This window comes from Syngnathus scovelli, chromosome 15 (genome assembly GCF_024217435.2).
Source record: "Syngnathus scovelli strain Florida chromosome 15, RoL_Ssco_1.2, whole genome shotgun sequence".
NCBI classification, from domain to species: domain Eukaryota; kingdom Metazoa; phylum Chordata; class Actinopteri; order Syngnathiformes; family Syngnathidae; genus Syngnathus; species Syngnathus scovelli.
In genome coordinates this window covers 3281395-3301615 of record NC_090861.1, presented here as the reverse complement: position 1 = coordinate 3301615, position 20221 = coordinate 3281395, and the positions used below count along the sequence as shown (strand labels likewise).

Here is a 20221-nt window from a genome sequence, read left to right as displayed (position 1 = left end):
TAACAGCATGTATGATTATTTTAGTTTATATTTAACCATGTTTTTTCATTATATATATTTTTATTAACCGCTTTAATTTCATTTGGGTACAAAAATAAAGACATTTTTGTTTGAATATCAACTGAGCTTATGCTGCCGGGGGTTAGCGTGCATAAAAATGAAATAAATTTCAAAAACTGCTCAATTTAATTTCCTTTATGAGTTTGGCTGGTTAATTCAACAACTTCCATACATTTTCCTCGTTATTTTTATTAACGATATCTGCTCCGGCTTATCTCGCACTAGAGCATCGTTAAAAAAACACATCCTCCATCTTATTGGTCCAGCGAGACAGCGCTAGGTCACATGACCAACCCACACCACCCCAGCCAATGAGGTGGTCCGCTCGGTTGACCCAGTGCCTTGCATACTAACATCAGCACCCCTTCCCTCCCCATTGTTGGCACACCCTCGCAGCCTGTCTTGTTGTTGTCATTGCAGCGAACCCTTCTATCCACCAGCATGCCGCTCGATAAGCCCCCTCTCCCTTGCGAGAAAGGCGACGGCCGGCGGCGGAAAGCTTTGCCCGGGTCGGCGCTCTCGCCTCCTCTGTCGCACTCATACACGGCCAGGAGGAGTCTGGCGGCGGCGGCGGTAGGGGGTAGGAAGATAACGCATCCTGGGAAGGCTATCCTAGCAGGTCCGCTCTTTCGTTTTTCCTCTTCCTCTTTTGATCCGATTGCAATCACTGCAGATCTGCTTTTACACAAGCTGGCGCCTAATAAGGCAAACTGGGTCACAAAGGCAATCCAGCAGACTGTGATGCTCATCAACCAAAACGTCTGTCTACTTCCATGCTTGTAGTTTCTTCAACCGGGATCTACAAAATCATTTGCAGTAATGTACAACATGTTTTAATCCATATTGACTGGGGTACTGGTGCCCCAATAAATCAGACAATCAATAATTCTTCCATTCCGTATAACCTGACCAATAAGAGAAACACCATTTGGACTAAATTAATACAATTTTAAGTAATCTAAGGTGTTCTCATTTCCCCAATTCCTCCCATCAGGTGGGATTGCAGGCGGGATCGAGATTTGTATCACCTTCCCGACGGAGTACGTCAAGACTCAACTGCAGCTGGATGAACGAGCCAACCCTCCACGCTACCGGGGCATCGGTCGGTCACGCCAGGATGAACCCATCTGTCCACTTCCTGTCTGGGCTTGACTTAATGTCCCCGTTGTTGGCAGGTGACTGCGTGAAGCTAACTGTGCAGGATCACGGTCTAAGAGGTCTGTACCGAGGGCTCAGCTCGCTGCTCTACGGCTCCATCCCCAAGTCTGCAGTCAGGTTTGATTTCTGTTCTGATAGATTTTCCCCAAGGCATGACAAAATTATCCAGATCAGTTTTCACAAGAACCAAGACCACCAGGTAATCCACTCACCGACTCCCCATCAGATTCGGCACTTTCGAGATCCTCAGCAACCCAATGCGAGATGCTACGGGCAGACTGGACAACACACGGAGCCTCCTGTGCGGCTTGGGTGCGGGAATAGCCGAGGCTATCGTCATCGTGTGTCCCATGGAGACGCTCAAGGTGAAAGGGCGGGCGGGTTTGTGATGGGGACATTCATATGACTTGTTTGGACCTCACTGCAGGTGAAGCTGATTCACGACCAGTGTTCGATGAGACCTCGGTACCGGGGTTTCTTTCACGGTGTCAGCGAGATCATCAGAGAGCAAGGTAAGACTTCCACGACAAGCCGCTATGATGACTATTAGCTTCATCTGGTTTTCCTTTAGGGGTCCGGGGAACATATCAAGGTCTGACAGCAACCGTGCTCAAGCAGGGAACCAATCAGGCCATCCGATTTTACGTGATGAACTCATTACGTAATTGGTACAAAGGTAAGAATCACAAGTAGTCCAAGACCTGACAACGTGGCTTTCCGATATTCCCTGACCCAATAGATCAGAAACCTGCGGTTCTTGGACATAACTGATATTTTGATCGACCCTAATAAAGGTGACGATCCCAGAAAAGAATTGCACCCAATCGTCACAGCCATGTTTGGAGCCACGGCGGGGGCCGCCAGCGTTTTCGGCAACACGCCTCTGGATGTGGTCAAGACCAGAATGCAGGTTAGTTGACACATTTGTTGTTTAACCTTGGAAAAAGTTTCTAAAGATGATGTTTTAAAGGGTCTGGATGCCCATCGCTACAAGAACACAGTGGATTGTGCTTTCCAGATCCTCAAGCAGGAAGGACCGCAAGCGTGAGTAGCCTCAATCCAGATTAGCTACTAGCATAACAATGGCTAAAGTCTTCTGGTTCCATCCCAAAAGGTTCTACAAGGGGACCGTTCCTCGGCTGGGTCGCGTGTGCTTGGATGTAGCCATCGTCTTTGTCATCTATGAGGAGGTGGTCAAGTTGCTCAACAACGTGTGGAAAACCCAGTAGGCAGGACTCACCTGGAAGAAGATTGGCAAAGCCTTCTGGAAAGTTCTCAACCAGACATTTCCACATGTTGCTTTAGGAATATTTTCCAGCACTGAAATACTGAAGGTTGAACAAAGACATAAAAAGCAAGCATACGTTTTGAGACACTGGAACTGGAAAAACGAAGGAGGCGGGGCAATTCATTCATTAACCCACATCGGGTTTTTAATTTATATTATTTATTCTGTTTGGCGGATGTCGGTGAGCACACTGTACTGAAACCACACAATGTTTTTTTTTGGTTTTGGGAAAAACACATGCACAAAAGTCCTTTGTTACCAAGATCTGTTTTGGTCACTTTTTGGGATCATTAAGTTGATTCATGCTGCTCTTTGGGCGGGGAATTATCTATTAGCCGCTTGGCTAAGTCATGTTATGGTTGTAGAAGTACACGTGAAGCTAAAAAAAACCTAGAAGCCAGCACACATCATTTTCACACGCTGCTTTTATATAATTTTTCATTAGCCACATGCTAAGGTCAATGCTAACAGACTTTCACACGCAACTCCTGTTCAGTATTATCCGAAGAAGACGGCACAGATAGCTTTAAGATATCACTTTTTATTTTTCATCAACCGTTATTAGTTGTTATTACGGCGGGGTCGATTTGTATATTAGCCACATGCTAATTATGTCTTTTATTCGATACTCATACTTGTTGCGCTATTACAACACAGAAATTCAAGGTGGTCAGCCTTTTTGTTTGAAGCGGCCATTTTGAGAGCAAAATCCAGAGTTTGTAAAAACAAACATGGTGCGGGGGTCTTTATATCGCTGCCCATTTCTCGATTCTTATCATTCGTGTTTTCATGTTTCCTTCATGTTCTTTTCTATCAAGTTAAATGACGTTTTTTACTCTTGATAGGGGGGGGGGGTTGATCACGCACACAATCTAGAGGATGCCTTCAGACTCCCTCCCTTTTTTTATTTGCCAAACTAAAATCATGAGCCCTGTTTTGCATGAGAACATTACTCCCATTTATGTGTGTGACTGTTTAATGTTTTGACTGTTAAATGACATCAGGTATTAAATGGAGCTTTTAATGGTGTAATAAACATTGCTGTGTTAAATGGAAAATCGATGACGTACGTGAATCGATTGCAGTTCTGAGATCTGCAGGTTGAGGCTTTAACAAAGGAGATTAAACGCTGAGGCCGTGGGGGGGATTCATAAGCAGTCCCCCGACTGTCACCGACACATTCCACCCAAGTCCCTTATATTCTGACCTTGTTTGTGTCGGTGAGTTGCCATGACAACATTTTTTTTTGTAAGTAAAGCACCTTTACTCCAGCTCTCCAATCTCGACAGGAATGGGGGTAGCGGCCATTTTGGCTACCTTCTCCATCTGTAAAGACACCCAGAAATAAGTCAGGGTGGGGGATTTGAATAGATAGAAAAGGTTTGCGGGTATTTTGACGTACATTCTGAGGCATTTGTCTTTGCCGCCGCTCGCCACACGTTGTCCGTCGGGACTCCAATCCACAGCAAATACCTGCATGGAAGCAAATTTTAAAAAAATACGATAGAAGAATACTATTGAAGCATTTTCTAAATGTGGCCTCACCTCATCGGCGTGTCCCGGAAGATCCATGTTGAGCTTCCCGGTCTTGACGTCCCACACTTTGAGCGTGCTGTCGCTGCTGCCGCTCACCAGCAGCCGGCTGTCGGCTGACCACGCCACCTGATACACGGAGCCCACGTGGCCGCGGAGGGACATCAAGTACCTGCCGTGAAGATGTATCCACGCCGTTGAGCTTGGTGGACAGCGCCGCAGTGTGGTTAACAGCGGTACTACTTACTTCCCGGTGCGACCGTCCCAGATTTTGACAGACTTGTCGAAGGAGGCCGAGGCGAGCAGGCGGGTGTCCGGGGAGAAGAGTACCTCGTTGACCAGGGCGCTGTGGCCCGTCATTCGGGCGAGAGGCTTCTTCTCCTCGGCGGGATTCCACAGGAACAAAGTGAAGTCGTCCGAGCCTGACACCAAGCGCTCCGGGTTGGAACCCTGTGGGAGCGCAAAGTCAGTATTTTTTTCTTCAAGTATATACTTAAATTTAGAAAGACAACAACAAATACACATACCCGAACATTGTTGTATCTCTGCAAGGCTTTGTCCTTAAGTTCCTCCACTAGGAGAAGATGAAGTATTAGAATTAAGACTTCCCCACACTTAAAAGGTAATGAAGAGCATTTTATCTTCTTACGTGATCCTCTGAGGTCCTGTGGGTTGACAGTGGCGTTGGCCGGTTCAAAGGCGCCGGTCCTTAGCACGTAGTCGGTGCTGAGAGCCAACGTGTTGACCCAGTGGGCGTGACCCTGCAGCGTCCTGCACTGGACCCCCTAAAAGACAACAAACGGAGGCTCGTTCAGAGTCGCTTTTACCCACAACGCCTGACTGACAGAACTCACATCTTTGGCCCGCCACACTTTGATGGTTCGGTCCTGCGACGATGTGTATAGCAGCCCATCGCCGCCCCACTTGACGCAAGTGACCGAATGCGTGTGACCCGTCAGGATCTTGTCACAGCGCCCCAGCACCACGTCCCAGATGCGCACCGAGCAGTCTTTGGAGCTGCTCGCTAGGTAGCGGCACTCAGCGTTGCTGGCAAAAACAAGACACTTCAGTGATTGAGGTGCAAACAAAAGTATTGGGACAGCTAGAGCTTTCCGAGGACTACCTGAGAGATTTAAGGGTCACAATTCTGAAAAATGACATTTTCAAGGCGGATTCAAGGATTCCGTGTCAATTTCCAGGATAAAGAGATACTAGCGATACTTACAGGTGAAGTGGTTCCCAGCAAAGCCAAGTGATCCACTTGCTGTGTCCAGTCAGGGTCTTCCCCATTTGTGTGCCTGTCACTGGATCCCACAGAAAGATCTATAAAAGAAATTTAAATTATATATCTGTGAAAAGATCTGCAAGTGTAGGTGTGCGTGTTTTGCAAACTCACCTGACTGTTTTTGCACCCCGACGCAAGCTTCTTGCCATCAGGCGACCAGGCGATGCTCAGAACCCAATGTGAGTGACCTAGTCCGAATAAAACACAATCCAAAAGAAGTTAGCATGCTGCACGAACATTTTAGCTAAGAGATGTAGCGCGGCGAGCGTACCTTTGGCAGTATAATGCGGCGTCTCTGTCATCAAGTCCCAAAAGCGCACAGTGGTGTCACCGGAACCGCTAGCCAAATATCTGAAATTGACATTACATAAAACTCTTGAGTCACAAGTCAAATCAGCACTCGTGATATAAACCAAGGCTCTCCCACGCCACTCACTTGCCGGTGGGACTGAAAGCAGTGGAGATGACGGCTTCGGTGTGCCCCTGCAGCGTGCTGGTGCAACGGGTGACGGCTCGCACCCGGAACACGGCTTGGGGCTGGTACAGCACCGGCAGCACCTGCTCCGTCTCCCATCCCAGATTCTTAATGCAGGCGCCCAGGCTGGATACGATCTCAGTGTCACCACGAGCGAAGAACGCCAGTGGAACCGGCTCCTCCTGAAAAGGACAAAAATGATATGTTGAATAAAGTCTACTCATTCATGTGTGTGTAACTTTTGTACCTTCTGCAGCAAGGCATTGCAGACCAGCTGCAGTTTGTCCTGAGTGATGTCGAGAGGTACGTCAAAGGAGGAACCCAGTATCTGCCCATTCTCGTCCTGAAACTGAATCAGGAGCCGCTCCACGTTCTCACCCATTGTCAAACGCCGTCTGAGCGAAATATCCCCCTTTGCTGAAAAAATAAAAAAATAAAAAGTTCTTATTATCAGTCAAAGCTCTGGCTGACAACATTAGAAAGCCAGCTAGCGCTAGCCTAGCTCGGTTAGCTAGTTGTGAGCCAGAGTGTTTTGAACCTAGTAATTAGTTGTAAAAAACGGCATTTAAAGCAAAAATCAATCAACAATAGCTCACACAACTAAATCGGAGCTCGTATAAAGTAATTTTAGCGTCAAAATGTGATAAAACCTACCTTTGTAACCGATGTGTCCAGTCCACACGTGTGTATATGTACAAAGATGTTGTGACAGGGGGAGATGGTCACATAGTGCCCGTGTCTGGCCGCAAGGACTCATGGGAATGCGGAAGTCAGTGCACAGCGGGACATCTCTTCAAGTAGTAACATTTCTGTCAACTCCGTGGTTTTTACATCAAGGCCCATAAAAATGTCAACAAAATGATTTTTCCCCAATTAATTTGAATCATATATTCTGTTGCAAGAGTTTATCGTAACTCTGGTAACTTTATTGCTGTTTTCCCATCATTTTACCACATTTTTATTTTTATTATTTTCTATTTATTTTATTTTTATTTTATTACAGTGTATCCCAAAAACACCACAGATGAAACAATGAAAACCATGAAATGTACATTTTAACAATAGTTTATTCATACGTAATGCTAACAAATAACATTTTCAGTATGATTTGGAACATTTGTGATGCAAATGTGTCTTTTAAATTTATTGTCTTTTCCAGTCATCATCTTTGATCAAGCTAATAAGACACAAAAATTTCTTCTTCTATTTGCGGAGCCCATTGATGTTCTCTGGCACGAGACCCTCCATGACGGCACGTTTTGACTCTAAGATCTGCAAGATTGGTTGAAAAGAGATTCTTGGAATAAAAAGTACATTCTATGTCATATAATAAAATAATATTCACCTGGAAGTTAGCACTGAGGCCAATGATGCTCTGCATGTTAGTGCTGTAATAGCCCAGCACATACTGTCCACCCAGCAGAGGGATATCATCCTTATCCACTGAGATCTGGCAACCCACATGCTAACATATATTAGCAGTCAAAAGTTTGGAAACACATGCACATACAATTTCTATTTGTAAAATATGCTACATGCTAATGCATCACCTGTATGACTTCATCAATCTCAGGCAACTCGTCCTCTCGAACCCACACAAAAGTCTCATAGTCGCTTGAACTCTTGAAGCCGACCTGCGATCCGACATCACGACGTTTGTTTATTATTACCTCCGCCAAGCAAAATGGATTTGGTTTTCCTGGCACCTTATAGAGGCCAATCCAGTCCCACGTTGAGGAGAGGAAGTCTTCCTGGACCGTGTAGTTGAGGAGGGCGTCCTGGTCGGCACTCCAGACGCCTTCAGGTGACACATGAACCAGCGGAGTGTCAAAATGTTTCCTTAGCTGCAACGACAAAAAAAAAAAAAAAATGCAGAATGCAGACAAGCCAATCATAGAAGTGCAGTGGCTCAGGATAGAGGTCATAAGGTCATCTGTCTTGTCTCTCACCTCCAGACTGAAGCTAGCCATGACAGGCTTATGGTCGCTAACGCCATAGCTCATATCACTGGTGTATTTATCTTGGTTGACCACCAGAGGGTACTCATCCAGGCTGTCGTCCGTAGCGGTCGACAACTTGTCGTCGTCATCTTCCGATGGTACGTTTTTGGGTTTGACCCGCCATAGGATGCGGTCGGTCCATGCAGGCTTTCGCTTCTTGCCGCTATATGACGCAAGATCAAGCAACAGGATTTGAGCTAGCTTGGACAAGTCTGGGATGAGACACATTTGTCTATTTGTATGTGTGTTACCCAAGCTCGTAGGCGTCGGAGTTCCGGCTGAACTTGTAGGTTGGTTTGAAATTCAGGGGTCCCTCCTCAAACTCCTGCAGGAAGGCCTCTTTTTTCTTCATGGTGAGGAGCTGCACAAACAGGAAGTACAGTAGCACCTGTGTGTGTCTGTGTGTATGTGGGGGGGTTACCTGGTCCTTGCTCCACAGCAGGTTGAGACGTCCACCATTGATGGACGAGCGCAGGAAGTGCAGGCCATGGTCAGCAATGCGGAAGTTCAAATCTCCAAACCAGAACACAAGCCTGTGTGGTCAGGAAAGTGGTTGGGATATCTTATTGAATTTTTTAACTTATCCTCACCCCCCCCCCCTAAAAAAAAAGCTTTCTGTCTTTGTAGAATGGATCTTTGTGTCCCGTTTTTGTTGTTGACTAACTTGTGGTCCAGAACCCGCCGTGCATCATCCGTGTCGAACTCTTGCGTCTCTAGGATGTGCTCAATCTCATCGACACGCTGCAGGGCGTGGCTCATGTGCGCCGCCAGGTGGCAGTTGAGGAAGCACACCTTGTGGCCGTAGAAGGAAAAGCGCACGGACACCGCCCCTTTGTTTCCCTAATAAAAAAAAAGACATTAATTCAGAATGAAATTATTTTTTAATTGAATTTTGAAATCCATACCCAGTATCCAAAGATGCCGGTGCGAGTGTATGTGCTGTGGATATCTCGGATGTAAGGCAAGTGTGACTGTTTGGCGAACACCAACAGCAGCAAACCTTGCATCCTCACTGCCGCCACCTATAGGACGCACATGGAATTACATTCATCAGGCTACGACAAGAAAGCCAAAATTGTCTATTTGTCACCTTGATAAAACCTCGCGGCGCCAGTGTGTCCATGAAGATGTGACTCCACGAGTCCTCGACGATCAAGTCCGAGATGAATCGGACCGGCGTGGCGCACACTTCCTGTAGCCTGGCACAACACATTTGGATTCACTTCTTTCTCGGACATCTGGTTTCACATCAGTTTCTCACCCAATGACGTAGAGATCGGTGGGCGGTTGGACGTCGAGCTGCAACAGTGAGGTGACATCATCAGGAGGTTCCGCCGTGGCCACGTTCCATGTCACCATGTGCAGCCTGTTGACACCATTAAAATTGGTCAATAAAAAATAAGTTGTTCTCTTTTGAAGACCCTGATTCTGATTTTCACATCAGTCCTGGTTTCACACCTGTTTACACTGCATCTGGTTTCGAATCAATTTCTGATTTTTTTGCAATTTAGGTTTCATAACTGCTTTTCTCCATCTAGACCCATTTCATTAGGTACACCGAAGCAAAGCACGAGCCTTGGCGGAGGTACACCTGAAGGCGTGGGTGGGCGGCGCAAAGCACGAGCATAGCTGAAAAGCGTCGTCCAACGTCCGCGACATCTCCTCGCTGGCCTCGTCCTCCGAGCTCATGTCGTCGATGCGGCTCAGGAGCTGAGCCAGCTTCTGGCGAAGAAGCATTCTGGAGGAGGACGACGACGACGTGGACGCGCCGCTCGCCGCGCTATCCGAGCGCGTCCGGGCTCGGCCTGTCAGGAAGTCCATCTTTGGGTCAACTAACTTCCTGCTGTCCTCAAAGGTCCACTGAGAAAGAAGTGTCCTCCGCAAACCTCCGTCCATAATAAAAGCAGCGATATGGATTTGGAGATTTATGTGAGGAATGTGGAGGCTGGTGGAATAAGCGGGTTACCCGGGAGGCCGCCATTCCGCAATCTCAGGCCGCCGGCTAATGAGCGGACAATGGCATTAGGCTTCTTTTGGCCGTGTTCCACTTTTCCACCCTAGTGGGTAATAGGTCAACTAAAATTCTTGGGAGAGGGGGGGGGCTGTTACATCCATTTCAAAGGTGTTTACATCATCTAGATTTCCCATCTCGTTCTATTAAATCTGTTTTTAAATCTGTGATTTTATTTCGTACATTTTAAATGTAGCAAAGAGCGTTTCCATAAGCGAGTCACATGCAGAGATTTAAGCGGGGTGTTTGTAAGTAGCTCAGCGAGGTGAAGAATGGCAGTTTTATTGCGCAAACCCAGCCAAAAGCCTCTTATTACAATTAGGGAGCAAGAATAAGAACATGAGAACCAAAAAAAAACTCACCTGCACTTGTCTCTTCCTCCACTTGGGAACCGAGCGGCACTCATGTCGTCCTCTGCACACACACACAGTGTTAAATCTCTACAGGTCACCATGGCAACAGTCAAAACTGCTGTCATTTGTGAAATGGATTTTTTTTTTTTTTTTTTTAATCAGCTGAGAGTAAGCTCTTTGACATTGGCGGCACAAGACTTGCAGTTTTATTTTATCCAAAAGGAACCCCGAGGTAGGTGTAGCAAAGCAGCCCCAGAATATTCCCAAGCTTCTCGAAGTGTGTTTTCAGTACCTGTGTCTTGGCTACAGATATCCCGAGGTGTCCGGAAGAAGCTGCAAACCCCTTGGGCGCAGATGACGAAGATCTCCAAAGAGGAGTCCGGAGACTGGATCGGCTTTCCCGCTGACACTCCCGTCGTTGGAGCTGTGCGCTTGTTGTTCTCGCCGCCGCTGGTTGCCAAGAACAGCGACCTGCCGCTGCTGCCTGGAAGACTTAAAGGTGGGATCAAGCTTATGATGCAGCTTGCTTGAGAAGTATTATGACATTGGTGAATGGACACATTTGTTGAGTGGACATGACGCAAGCAGTTTCACGGTTCACTTTTAGGCCCTACAAAAGTAAACTCCGCCTTCCAAACGGCAGCCATGTTGGATATCAAAAATCCTTTCCTGTGAGTTACGATTGGTTACTTCAACCTGAAATATCGACGTATAGAAAGTGACAACTCTATTAAGGATATGGAAGAGATATTTTCAGCCTCATTTGGGGTCACGAACTTCTCACAAAATGTCCCTGTAAGCAGGATTTGATGTAATCTAAGCCTGATTAATTTTGCCATTAGTGAGCAATGTGTGTGTGACATATATTCACATATTTAGATGATTTCAAAATCAGTCAAATAAATATCCTTACTTGTCTCCTTTTTCTTTTGTTTCATTTATTTCATCAATTCACATTTTCCAATGTACAATTTGTGTTATTGGAAGATTAAGATGACAACAAATAAAAGGCACAAATCCACAAGAAAAGATCAAGAAAAAGCAAGGAGCACGCTAACACACAAGTAAGATAGTCGAAGGAGCTCAAAAATAAATAAATAAAAAGATTCTGGGGTGTTATTGTTACATTTCTGGCCTTTAAATTGGAATTAAAAGTTATTTCCCAAATGGGGTTTGTGGTTTCCTCTTAGCAACAGCACGACGACAACATTTAACCCCCCCAAAAAAAACATTTTTTATATTTTAAATGTGGTCCTGCAATGAGGTTCTTGTGCAGAGAATACAGTACGTACAATATTTGATGGAAGTGGATCATCTTCACTAATTATAGATTGCACTAAAATTTCAAAACAATAGGCTTCCCGCTCGGACAGCAAAACAATCACATCACTGAACAACACACACGCACACATGCACAGGCACGCTCATGCACACATTCCAAAAAACAACAGGACAAAGTTTGGTCTGAAAAAAAAAAAAAAAAACAACACTAAATTTTGGGCCTTTTTTTTTTGGTCGTCATGGCAGTTATTGCTATCGCTGGATAATCTCGTTTATCCACTGGAGAGAAGGTGACTCGCTAAAGCCGCGTTCCCACCGCTTACGGTTCGGTCGCGATCTGATTTTCCAACGGTACCAACAATGTCACCTTTACGACCTTTGCCCTCGCGTAGCGAACTGTGGAAACACGGCTTTTAGATTTGTCTATGGAGAATATGCATGTTTAATTTCCATGCTAACCAAATGCTAACTGCTTCATTTGGGCAAACCTGATCACACACAAATGCAACACAAACACACACATACACACACCCCCATACACACACACACTGTGTCACAAAGCAGCAAAATATTAGCAGGGCATAAATAAACAAAACCTTCCACCTGCCGGTTTTTACAACTCTTAGCTTTACACAACAAAACGACACACTAACAACGCTAAAGGAAAGCAAAGGTGCAATGAAAAAAAAAACAAAAAAAACACGTAGCAGCTGGTGGGAAGAAATAAAAGACTTACCGAAAAAAACAAAACAATTTAAAAACCCTGTTGATATATTCATATCTATATGTACAGTATATAAATACTGCATTATTCCATACAATGACTCTGCCCCCAATGCCCACCTTATGCCCATTCACCTGGCATAGTGTGTATATTTAATATATATATATATATATTATATACACACACACTTACACACACAACATGGGAATAGCTTTAGTAAATCCTACAAGACAGAGATAATTAACTCTGTGGTTTGGGGGAATGAATCAATGAATAAATGGATCTATTTGATTTTCTACCGGACGCCTCAGCTGTGAGTGAAAGGGGGCAGGGACGGAGACCACAGACGACGAGTGTACTGGGTCCAGCATCTTGCAAACCAGATGATACCGAGAGAAGGAATTTGAGACAGGTCGGAGGTCAGGATTGGGATTTCGGAGGGGATGGCCGCATGTTGAGTCGGTTGGAGTGGGGAGGAGGACGTGAATCCGCTGGTGTCTCGGTATTCGGGTCTAGAAGGCGGAAAAGGATTTCACTCATACTCAGTTTGTTGGCAGATTTTTTTTTTTTTACCCACAGATTTATTGTTCCATTTTTACATGTATCCACCAGAGGGTGCTACAGCACAACTTTACTCATTTTTCTACTGAACTGACAACACACCTGATGAGCAGCAGCAGTCACAATCTTGGGAAGGGGTGGGGGTCGATCTCAATCCTCTAGCGCCACCATGCCTTTCACGGGGTCCTTCACTCGCATCTACAAGACGAGCCGTACTCAATGACCACCTTCCACTTCCTGGCGTCCATCCTTACCTCATCCAGCTCCTTGCGTGTCTCCTCCTCCATGCGGCGGATATCCTCCATGTTCAAGTCGATCCACTTATCGATCCAGCAGAACAACTGACGGTGGAAGTTGGTGAAAAGGCGCTTCTCTTGCTGCGAACGCATAGAAAGGAAAGTCAATCGCTGCGTCGGGCCGGCCGCCGATCCTCAAATGCTGAGTCGGACCTTTTGGATGAAGCTTTCCACTTTGTTCTGCAGGCCCCACCACTTGAACTTAACCGTGACCAGCTTGTAGGCACACATGTGTGGGCAGTCTTTCTTATTGGGGAGTTCCTTCTGCAAAAACAAGCGTGTCAAATATTTCCAGAAGTCCCATTTTAATCGACAAACACCATCCGTACCCGCCAGTCCGGTCCTAGAGGGCCTCGCCCGGTCTTGACCGACTTGTACCTGCAGGGATCCTCCTCCGGTTTGTAGTCCTGCCACCAGAACAAAAATATAATTCAAAGTCCACATGGGTGGTGTGGTCCACATAGCTTCGCACACCTTGGGCTCCACTTGGGTTCTGTCGGCGATGTCGATATAGACTACATCCACCTTCTTCCAGGTTTCGGCATCCAAGCCATGCACCTATAAAAAAAAAACGGAAGTTCTGACCAGAACTGAGAAGAGAAGGGAAGCTCATGCTTACGTTGTCCTGGCGTCCCATGTCAGGTTTGTGCCACGTCTCGATCTTGATCAGGAAGTTCTCCTTCATGTATTCATTCTGTCGCGAGAGGAGACGAGATGACAGTCACCAACGAGAGCACGCTAGCGCTAGCAGATCAAGTGTCTCTCGCTAGTCTTCATGTTCTCAATATATTTGTGTGCAACATTTCGAATATACTTACAGTGATAACTTTGGATCCAAGTGAAGGAAAGCAGCCCAAAAGAAAAAAAAAACACAGATAAAAAAAGACGACTAAGCAATTTGAGGCCATCTTAACAATACGCAGAATAATTGTGTGTAGTGTGTGTGGGGATCAGGTGATCCTCTCTGGCTGGACATCCAGTAAATTATTCAAGGCTTCCACTAGGACGCCACACAAGCTGATGGTATCCTTTTTGCATTCCCCAGTAGGATTGTCAGAGTATGAAATTATAACACCTCAGTAAAATCAGTTCTTAAGTGCTGCTGTGAAATACGATTGTGAGTTACCTGTGCGACAGTACGGGTACGCGTTCCAGGCTTTCTCGTGGATGTTGAGGGCCGAAGACGGAGCTAACATTCTGACGAAGGACGGCACTTTACTGCAGGATAGAGAGTGTTATTGCTGATATATTTTTTTTTAATCAGCTCATGGACGTTCTCACCTCTGCAAGTGGTAGATTTTGTGCGTGTACTGGCCTTTCTCGCCATCTTTCTCGTAGGGCTCGTTTTTGAGTACCTCCACGCCTTCGCCGCCTCCCGTCTCGTTCTTGCTGGCCTCGGCCACCGAGTACAGCTGGCCCACTTGGTACTAAAGGAGGAAAATGCTAACGTGTTATTGATTGCTTTATGTTTTTGAGAATGACTTTGCTTATCCCTCGCCAGCTACATTCTTGCTGATCCATGTGACTGCTGCAAGCGCAGAACAACGGCGGCCTTTCTTTCTTAATCGGATCTAATCCACAAATCTGGACACAGCTCGGCGACGTCTTGAACTCTCATGCTGCCATGACAATTGCTTTTAACATTAAAGGGCATCCGATCATTTTACATTTAGGACAGAGTAGCAAATAAAAATAAAAATTGTCCTCATTTTTGTTCTGTGTGTGTGACTAGCATGACTTTTAATTCCCCCCAGGCAAAGGATCTCACGAATTCTGCCTAGCAACAAGCAGCAACACTGAACTAGGAAACGTGAGCAAGTAAAATAAATCTCAATGAGCGCCCTGACACAATGCGAACGTTAACCGACTGGAAATAAAAGCCGCCGCTTCTTGAGGGAATTTCAAAATGAGGGTCTTTATGGCTCTTTTCCGCCTTCAGGGAAAACGTCGACATCACATATTTGTGAATGACTGCTCCTAGGGAAGGTCAAGGTCGCAGGAGACACATCTTAGAGGCACATAAATGAATCAGGAGGGACATCTACGAGCTACCCGAGACGGAGCCTTAAAAGATTATTCGACATGCGCTTTTAGAAATTTGTTTACATACAAAAGTAAATCAAACAAGCGGAATTTATTTAGTTGACTGCGTTGTGAATTTACCTCTTCCACGGAGATAGGAAGAATCACCCGACTGCGAGACAGAAAAGAAGACGGACATTAATACAAAAACTTTGAAAGGACAAGGCGAGATGATGATGAAGACACAAATGTGCTAATGCTAACACACATGCTGGTTCGCTAAGTGTGAAAAACTCAAGTGCGAATGAATAATTACTGTAACAACTAAATGATTGTGAAACTTCTGCTTTGTTTTTAATGTAACCAAAATATGCAGCGTATGCCCGCTTTGGCGTAATCCCGCTTTCCCTGTTTGCTAATCTGTGGCTCGACCCCAAACTGGCACAGCTGCCATCCGAAATAACAGTAATGATGATTCTGACAAATCTCAGTGTCAGGACTTTTGATTTCTGACTCTTTTCTCAGCTATTATTATTAATCCCGCACTATATCTGGATTATTTTAACAGGTGTGAGCATGTCAATTATCAGCGTTGACACCATTTAATGCTTTTTAATTCACTTCCAGGTACACTGCTGAAGGCCAGACTCTCCCTAATCGCTGCATGTCATCACTCCTGTTTTTGTGGCAGTGGCAATTTATTGATTAAATCCACGTGACCATGCCATAAAAAAATAAATAAAATAAGAGCCTGAGCTAGGTGTGAGCAGATTGCCTTGCCCTTGCAGCTAGCAGGCCTCAGCAACTAACATTTTCAATGCTGACAAAGGCTCTAAAAACCTTAAATGCTCCTAATTTCTTGATTTCTTAATTGCTTCCTAGCCGCACACATTATTCTAGAGTGGCCTCCTGAGGTGTTTCACCTTCACCGTGCATCCATCAAGAACATGGAGGAGGAGAGGTGTCATTTACGCATTCCTTAGGTTTAGCACTACATTCCATTTGCAGAATTTGAAGGGCACAAGCCGCCTTTGCCTGAGCCAGATGCTGCACGTGAGGATGATGATGCAACAGCCTTCATCATCTCGCGCGCTTCATGCGGTGAAATATGACATGCATACCCCCCCCCCCCCTTCCTCCCTCCACGACACACACCACTCCTCTTCATCCTCTCATCCTCCACCCTCAATGTCGCGCGCGCACACGCATACTTACAATTCCTTGATGAGCATGGTTGGGCAAGTGGATGTGTAAAAGGCTTTAAAATAAATTTGCGTCGATGCCTGGATTCTCCTCTTCCTCTTTTTTTTTCTACTCGCTATGTCATTCTAGCTGCACAAGCCGCCGACTGGCTGCTGCCGTGCGTGATGACTTCCTTCCTGCGCGCGGCCCGGTGCTGCAGAAACGGGACGTCGTGCATGGTAGAGGGGAGGGGGGGGAGATGGCAGTGGGTGACTCCATTTAGGACATTAAAACGGGGGTGGAAATGAAGTAGCAGTAATTAAGTGAAATCTTGAGCCACTAAGATCCAAATTGCACGCCAGGGATGAATAATTCGTCGTTATTATCGTGGAAGTTACACGGCATTGCAGGTGACTGTCCCTTTAAAAATCTTGCGGTGTCGTCATCGCAGGTTAGTTGACGTCACTGGTCGGGTAGCGTCATGAGGCAGCCGCCTATCCGGCCGCAGGTCTACGTGACGTCACGGTGACGGCTCGTGCACTCAACACTCACTGCTTCAAAAACAAAGATTAATTTCCCACTTTTATATTACTAGAATATTACTTTAAAATTATCTTATTAATAATAGAAAATAAAATTTTGACTCAAAGGCCCTTAAAATACCACCAGTCTTAAAACTACTTTAATTATAGCAGAATTTGCTACAATGCAAGTGTACCTATAATAATAATTTTATTGTGTGTTTATTAAAGATCAAGGTAAAGGTAGTGACCTCGATCATGTCAGGGACCTCCAGATGTCCCACGATGAGCAGGAGCATCTCAGGTCCTAATCCCACAGTTCAGCAAATGTGTGCGCGCGCACGCACGCGCATGCGGCTAGGCCATTACGTAAGAGCGGTTTGCTGTCGTATTTATAGCGCATCTGCATCCGACCGCCAACATCCGTTTGTCATCATCCGCTGTCCGATGAATGAATGAAGGGAGTAATGAATGACATCCGATGATTTGTGATAATCCCAAACCAGATGCGAGGGCAAAAAGTTTTCTCGCTACTTTATGCTGACAAAAACTCCAGAGAGTCCACTTTAATTAACACTCTAGTAATATTCGGTTTTAATAATTGTTGTACATAAAGTCAACTCCCGTGCTGGATGCAAAAAAAAAAAGCTTTGATTATTATTATACGTGCAATTTTGGATGTATATATTTATTATTTCAATATCTCCATAATGTCATGCTGTGTGGAAATAAAATTTAAAAAAAACGGTTACACAACTCATGTAAATAAGAGGTCAATTTGGATTTAATATAATCCTTATCTTTTACACTGGAGGATGCAATTCTTCCACAAACGTAAAGGTGCATGATAGACGTTAAACCAGCAGGTGTCGTTGTACACACAATAATTTCCTTTACAAGCCTTTACAAGAGATTAACTTGCTTTGACGAAGTATTCTTATTTCAATTAATTGCTTATTTCATTTAAGCCTTTTACAAGCAGGATTTGTCAGCCTTTCCTTCACATCATCCTCACACCCAAGCATCAGATTGTTGCTATAAAAAGTATGCGATTACACACGGAGAACTGAATGTTTGGCATGTCACACATCCAGGCACTCGGAAGCTAATCAAAAGCACTAAACACTAAGCAACCACTCACAAAATATGACATGACGTCAACTTTTCACACAAAGGCGTCATGTTTTGGAAAGTCACACATGCCCAATTTTTAGTTTTAGTCCCGAGTTAAGCTTTTCCAGATGTGTCTGGACCCGGTGGCTCCTGAAAAAAAAAGTTCTAACTTGCCCTACCAGTGATTGAACACACTTTGCACGATTTAGGTTCCACTCGCTTTTAATGAAATGTCATAAATTGGATTCATTCCCGATTTACAGCTGGTGAGGTACTACTTTCCAGTCCTATGAGTAAGAAGACATAAATCAGTCGTCTCATTTAGCGACCGGCTACAAGTTTTATTTTTAGTTGACGTTTCAGTTTGTGGTTACAGTCTCTTCGCAAGTTCCCAAGAATTTGTGCTCATTTGTTGTGATGTCATCTTTGTCAAACAAAAAAGTCAATACGTGATCCTTTCCGAAGTTCCCAAGAGGGCAAAAAGACCACCGCTGTCTCACCATCATGCTAAAATTGATGGTGTGGGTGCAGCTGTGCTCCTGAGAGAACAGATTCATCAAACTGTCAAGAGAAGAATGTAAAAAAAGAAATAAAAACAACAACAAAATGAAGACCGGGGAAAATATCATGCAAAAGTCGAACCAAATCGGACCAGACGTAGCGGCTCGGCTTCATTTCATGCTAGTTTCATTATTTCGTACAATGAAGATGAATCTAAAATTCCAACAAATCAAACTTTAACATCCTCAGTCTTCAACACTTTAAGTCCAGAACAACTTTAGCATCTGGCTAAAGCGTCCACTCAGCTATGAAGATGTCCCGACCCCGTTTCCACCGCGCCTTAGCGCTAACAAGCCCATTAAACACGTCGATCCGACACCGAGCGGCCCGCTCGGCCAAACGAAGCAGGCGCCTGCCAAGGAGCTGACGACGAGGTGAGACGTCGGTCATTTTGTGGATTTGGGTGAAGGACCTGGACCAAAAAACACAGTTTGACACAAAAGATAGTTTCCTTAGACAGCTTAGGGTTTGCGTTGGACTATTTAAGTAAATGACACACTGGTTTGTGTTTAAATACGTGTGAGTCACAAAGACAGATTTGCCACAACAAGGCTAGCTCATGCGCTAACTGTCAATTTTATTCTTGGGCTAAATCTGTTCATGTGGAAGAATTGCCATGAAAAACAGCCTGTTCCGATTTTTGGGATGAGGCGGCTTGTTATATTAAGAATTTGAAGAAGACTTTGCGGTTGCTTTGTGGGGTTGTGTACCGCAATAGAAAAGTCCCGTTAAGCCTTCTTCACACTGCACTTAGCGTAAAATGGTCGACCGTTCGGCCATTTTATCTTTCCCACGGTCGGCCATTTTACCTTTCCCACCCTCGCCACATCTACTCAAACAAAAGAAAATGTCTGGTGTCTGGATTTTGTTTTGCATCTCTTGATGGGGTCAAGCTAAAACCTCAATGCTAACTAGCGATAGCATGATGACAATGACTATTACAGAAACTATAAACATGTTTTTCAGGAAACTGGTTTTCTTTCTTTCCGACTTTTAAGCACGGAAGATGCAAACAATGACATCGTTATTCTGAACCGATACAAAGCGGCGCTTATCTCGTTTTGTTTTGTTTCGCCGAGTGATTCACCTTCAGTTTATGTTTGTTGTGCCAACTTTACACTTGCGAGGCCTTCAAGGACGCCGACTTTACAAGGAACGAGGGACGGCGCGTTCTTTGGCGTAATGACTTCCAGACGCTTGCTTTGGGCTCTTAGGCTTGTCGGGTCATCGGTCGAATCTCTGACGGGACATGTTTATGACTCAGAGACTTTTTACATGCCAGTCTAAAGTGGCGCCGAACCGCAAACACAACCAGGACGTCGGTGAAAACACAAAGTGGTTTTTGTTTTCTTTTGAGAGAACTGCGGGAGCTAAAATGGGTCAGCTGAGTTTTGGGTTTCGTGGCGGAACCCCTGTCCCCCCCCACCTGCCAAGAGTAACAACATGTCTTCATTACACCCAACCCCCGGCGGACCCCTTAAATTTAGGTCAACTCTCGTCTCGTCAAGGAGGTCATGACTCGATGGTTTCGTTTTGAATGCCTTCGACGTGAAGGCGCTATCTGATTGGCTCCGCTAACCTCCCAGTTGATGTCTCACAGCAACGTGGATTTTTTTGGACCTTTAGTGATCCACGGGGGATTTTCTTAAGGCGACCGAGTGGGGGGAGGCCGCACTTAAGCCCCGCCTTTGAAAGGCTGCCACGCTCCCTGATTGCTTCAGCACATGTAGAAATGAGCGCTCGTGCCGGATGCAAAGCAAAGTGCTGTTGGACGTCAACGCAACTTGACGGAAAGCA

The 20221-nt window shown here is 45.3% G+C and overlaps 4 protein-coding genes across 6 annotated transcripts; 1 reads left to right on the top strand and 3 right to left on the bottom strand.

Moving 5' to 3' along the window:
• The first annotated feature begins 382 nt into the window (after window positions 1–382).
• Window positions 383–3564, top strand: slc25a1a (solute carrier family 25 member 1a). Its single transcript, XM_049742901.2, has 9 exons — window positions 383–679; window positions 1055–1162; window positions 1236–1335; window positions 1445–1583; window positions 1646–1730; window positions 1790–1894; window positions 2013–2128; window positions 2189–2262; window positions 2333–3564. Exons 1-9 carry the CDS (start codon window positions 502–504, stop codon window positions 2445–2447), a joined length of 1020 nt encoding a protein of 339 aa, XP_049598858.1. The 5' UTR covers window positions 383–501; the 3' UTR covers window positions 2448–3564.
• nle1 (notchless homolog 1 (Drosophila)) lies at window positions 3028–6556 on the bottom strand. The gene is made up of 13 exons (XM_049742811.2): window positions 6454–6556; window positions 6047–6216; window positions 5761–5981; window positions 5596–5675; window positions 5436–5512; window positions 5265–5362; window positions 4894–5086; window positions 4689–4824; window positions 4567–4613; window positions 4287–4489; window positions 4052–4211; window positions 3909–3979; window positions 3028–3832 (listed from the first exon to the last, which is right to left on the bottom strand). Exons 1-13 carry the CDS (start codon window positions 6554–6556, stop codon window positions 3820–3822), a joined length of 1572 nt encoding a protein of 523 aa, XP_049598768.1. The 3' UTR covers window positions 3028–3819.
• Window positions 6557–6848: 292 nt separating this feature from the next.
• On the bottom strand, window positions 6849–10794 carry LOC125982322 (inositol polyphosphate 5-phosphatase K). 3 transcript variants are annotated; one of them, XM_049742803.2, is made up of 13 exons: window positions 10456–10794; window positions 10173–10224; window positions 9061–9165; window positions 8890–8998; window positions 8705–8821; window positions 8464–8639; window positions 8221–8332; window positions 8051–8160; window positions 7749–7962; window positions 7506–7643; window positions 7350–7433; window positions 7145–7264; window positions 6849–7071 (listed from the first exon to the last, which is right to left on the bottom strand). In XM_049742803.2, the coding sequence occupies exons 2-13, from the start codon at window positions 10214–10216 to the stop codon at window positions 7003–7005; spliced, it is 1398 nt and encodes a 465-aa protein (XP_049598760.1). In that variant the 5' UTR covers window positions 10217–10224; window positions 10456–10794; the 3' UTR covers window positions 6849–7002. The 3 variants fall into 3 exon arrangements, with proteins under 3 accessions (XP_049598760.1, XP_049598757.1, XP_049598759.1); XM_049742800.2 differs by lacking the exons at window positions 10173–10224; window positions 10456–10794 and adding an exon at window positions 9391–9766; XM_049742802.2 differs by lacking the exons at window positions 10173–10224; window positions 10456–10794 and adding an exon at window positions 9391–9763 and having other exon boundaries at window positions 7145–7249.
• A 282-nt stretch (window positions 10795–11076) lies between these two features.
• On the bottom strand, window positions 11077–16459 carry LOC125982413 (phosphatidylinositol transfer protein alpha isoform). Its single transcript, XM_068653219.1, has 12 exons — window positions 16263–16459; window positions 15189–15219; window positions 14307–14452; window positions 14152–14243; window positions 13844–13851; window positions 13645–13719; window positions 13500–13583; window positions 13355–13432; window positions 13179–13289; window positions 12984–13106; window positions 12832–12927; window positions 11077–12680 (listed from the first exon to the last, which is right to left on the bottom strand). The coding sequence occupies exons 1-11, from the start codon at window positions 16277–16279 to the stop codon at window positions 12880–12882; spliced, it is 813 nt and encodes a 270-aa protein (XP_068509320.1). The 5' UTR covers window positions 16280–16459; the 3' UTR covers window positions 11077–12680; window positions 12832–12879.
• Window positions 16460–20221: the final 3762 nt, after the last annotated feature.

Bases quoted from the DNA above. Each gene is read 5' to 3' on its own strand.
- LOC125982322 (XM_049742800.2), bottom strand. From the start codon at position 9,695: ATGGACGGAGGTTTGCGGAGGACACTTCTTTCTCAGTGGACCTTTGAG. The intron at 8,999-9,060 runs GTGAGAAACTGA...GTGTTGTGCCAG, and splicing joins ACCGATCTCTACGTCATTGG to GCTACAGGAAGTGTGCGCCA. The intron at 7,644-7,748 runs GTGAGAGACAAG...TTGTCGTTGCAG, and splicing joins TGGCTAGCTTCAGTCTGGAG to CTAAGGAAACATTTTGACAC.
- slc25a1a (XM_049742901.2), top strand. From the start codon at position 502: ATGCCGCTCGATAAGCCCCCTCTCCCTTGCGAGAAAGGCGACGGCCGG. The intron at 1,163-1,235 runs GTCGGTCACGCC...CGTTGTTGGCAG, and splicing joins TCCACGCTACCGGGGCATCG to GTGACTGCGTGAAGCTAACT. The intron at 1,336-1,444 runs GTTTGATTTCTG...ACTCCCCATCAG, and splicing joins ATCCCCAAGTCTGCAGTCAG to ATTCGGCACTTTCGAGATCC.
- LOC125982413 (XM_068653219.1), bottom strand. The intron at 13,584-13,644 runs GTAAGCATGAGC...TTTTTTTTATAG, and splicing joins ACATGGGACGCCAGGACAAC to GTGCATGGCTTGGATGCCGA. The intron at 13,290-13,354 runs GTACGGATGGTG...TTGTTTTTGCAG, and splicing joins CTCTAGGACCGGACTGGCGG to AAGGAACTCCCCAATAAGAA.
- nle1 (XM_049742811.2), bottom strand. From the start codon at position 6,556: ATGAGTCCTTGCGGCCAGACACGGGCACTATGTGACCATCTCCCCCTG. The intron at 4,490-4,566 runs GTATGTGTATTT...GCGCTCCCACAG, and splicing joins AGAGATACAACAATGTTCGG to GGTTCCAACCCGGAGCGCTT. The intron at 3,980-4,051 runs GTGAGGCCACAT...GCTTCCATGCAG, and splicing joins TTCCGGGACACGCCGATGAG to GTATTTGCTGTGGATTGGAG.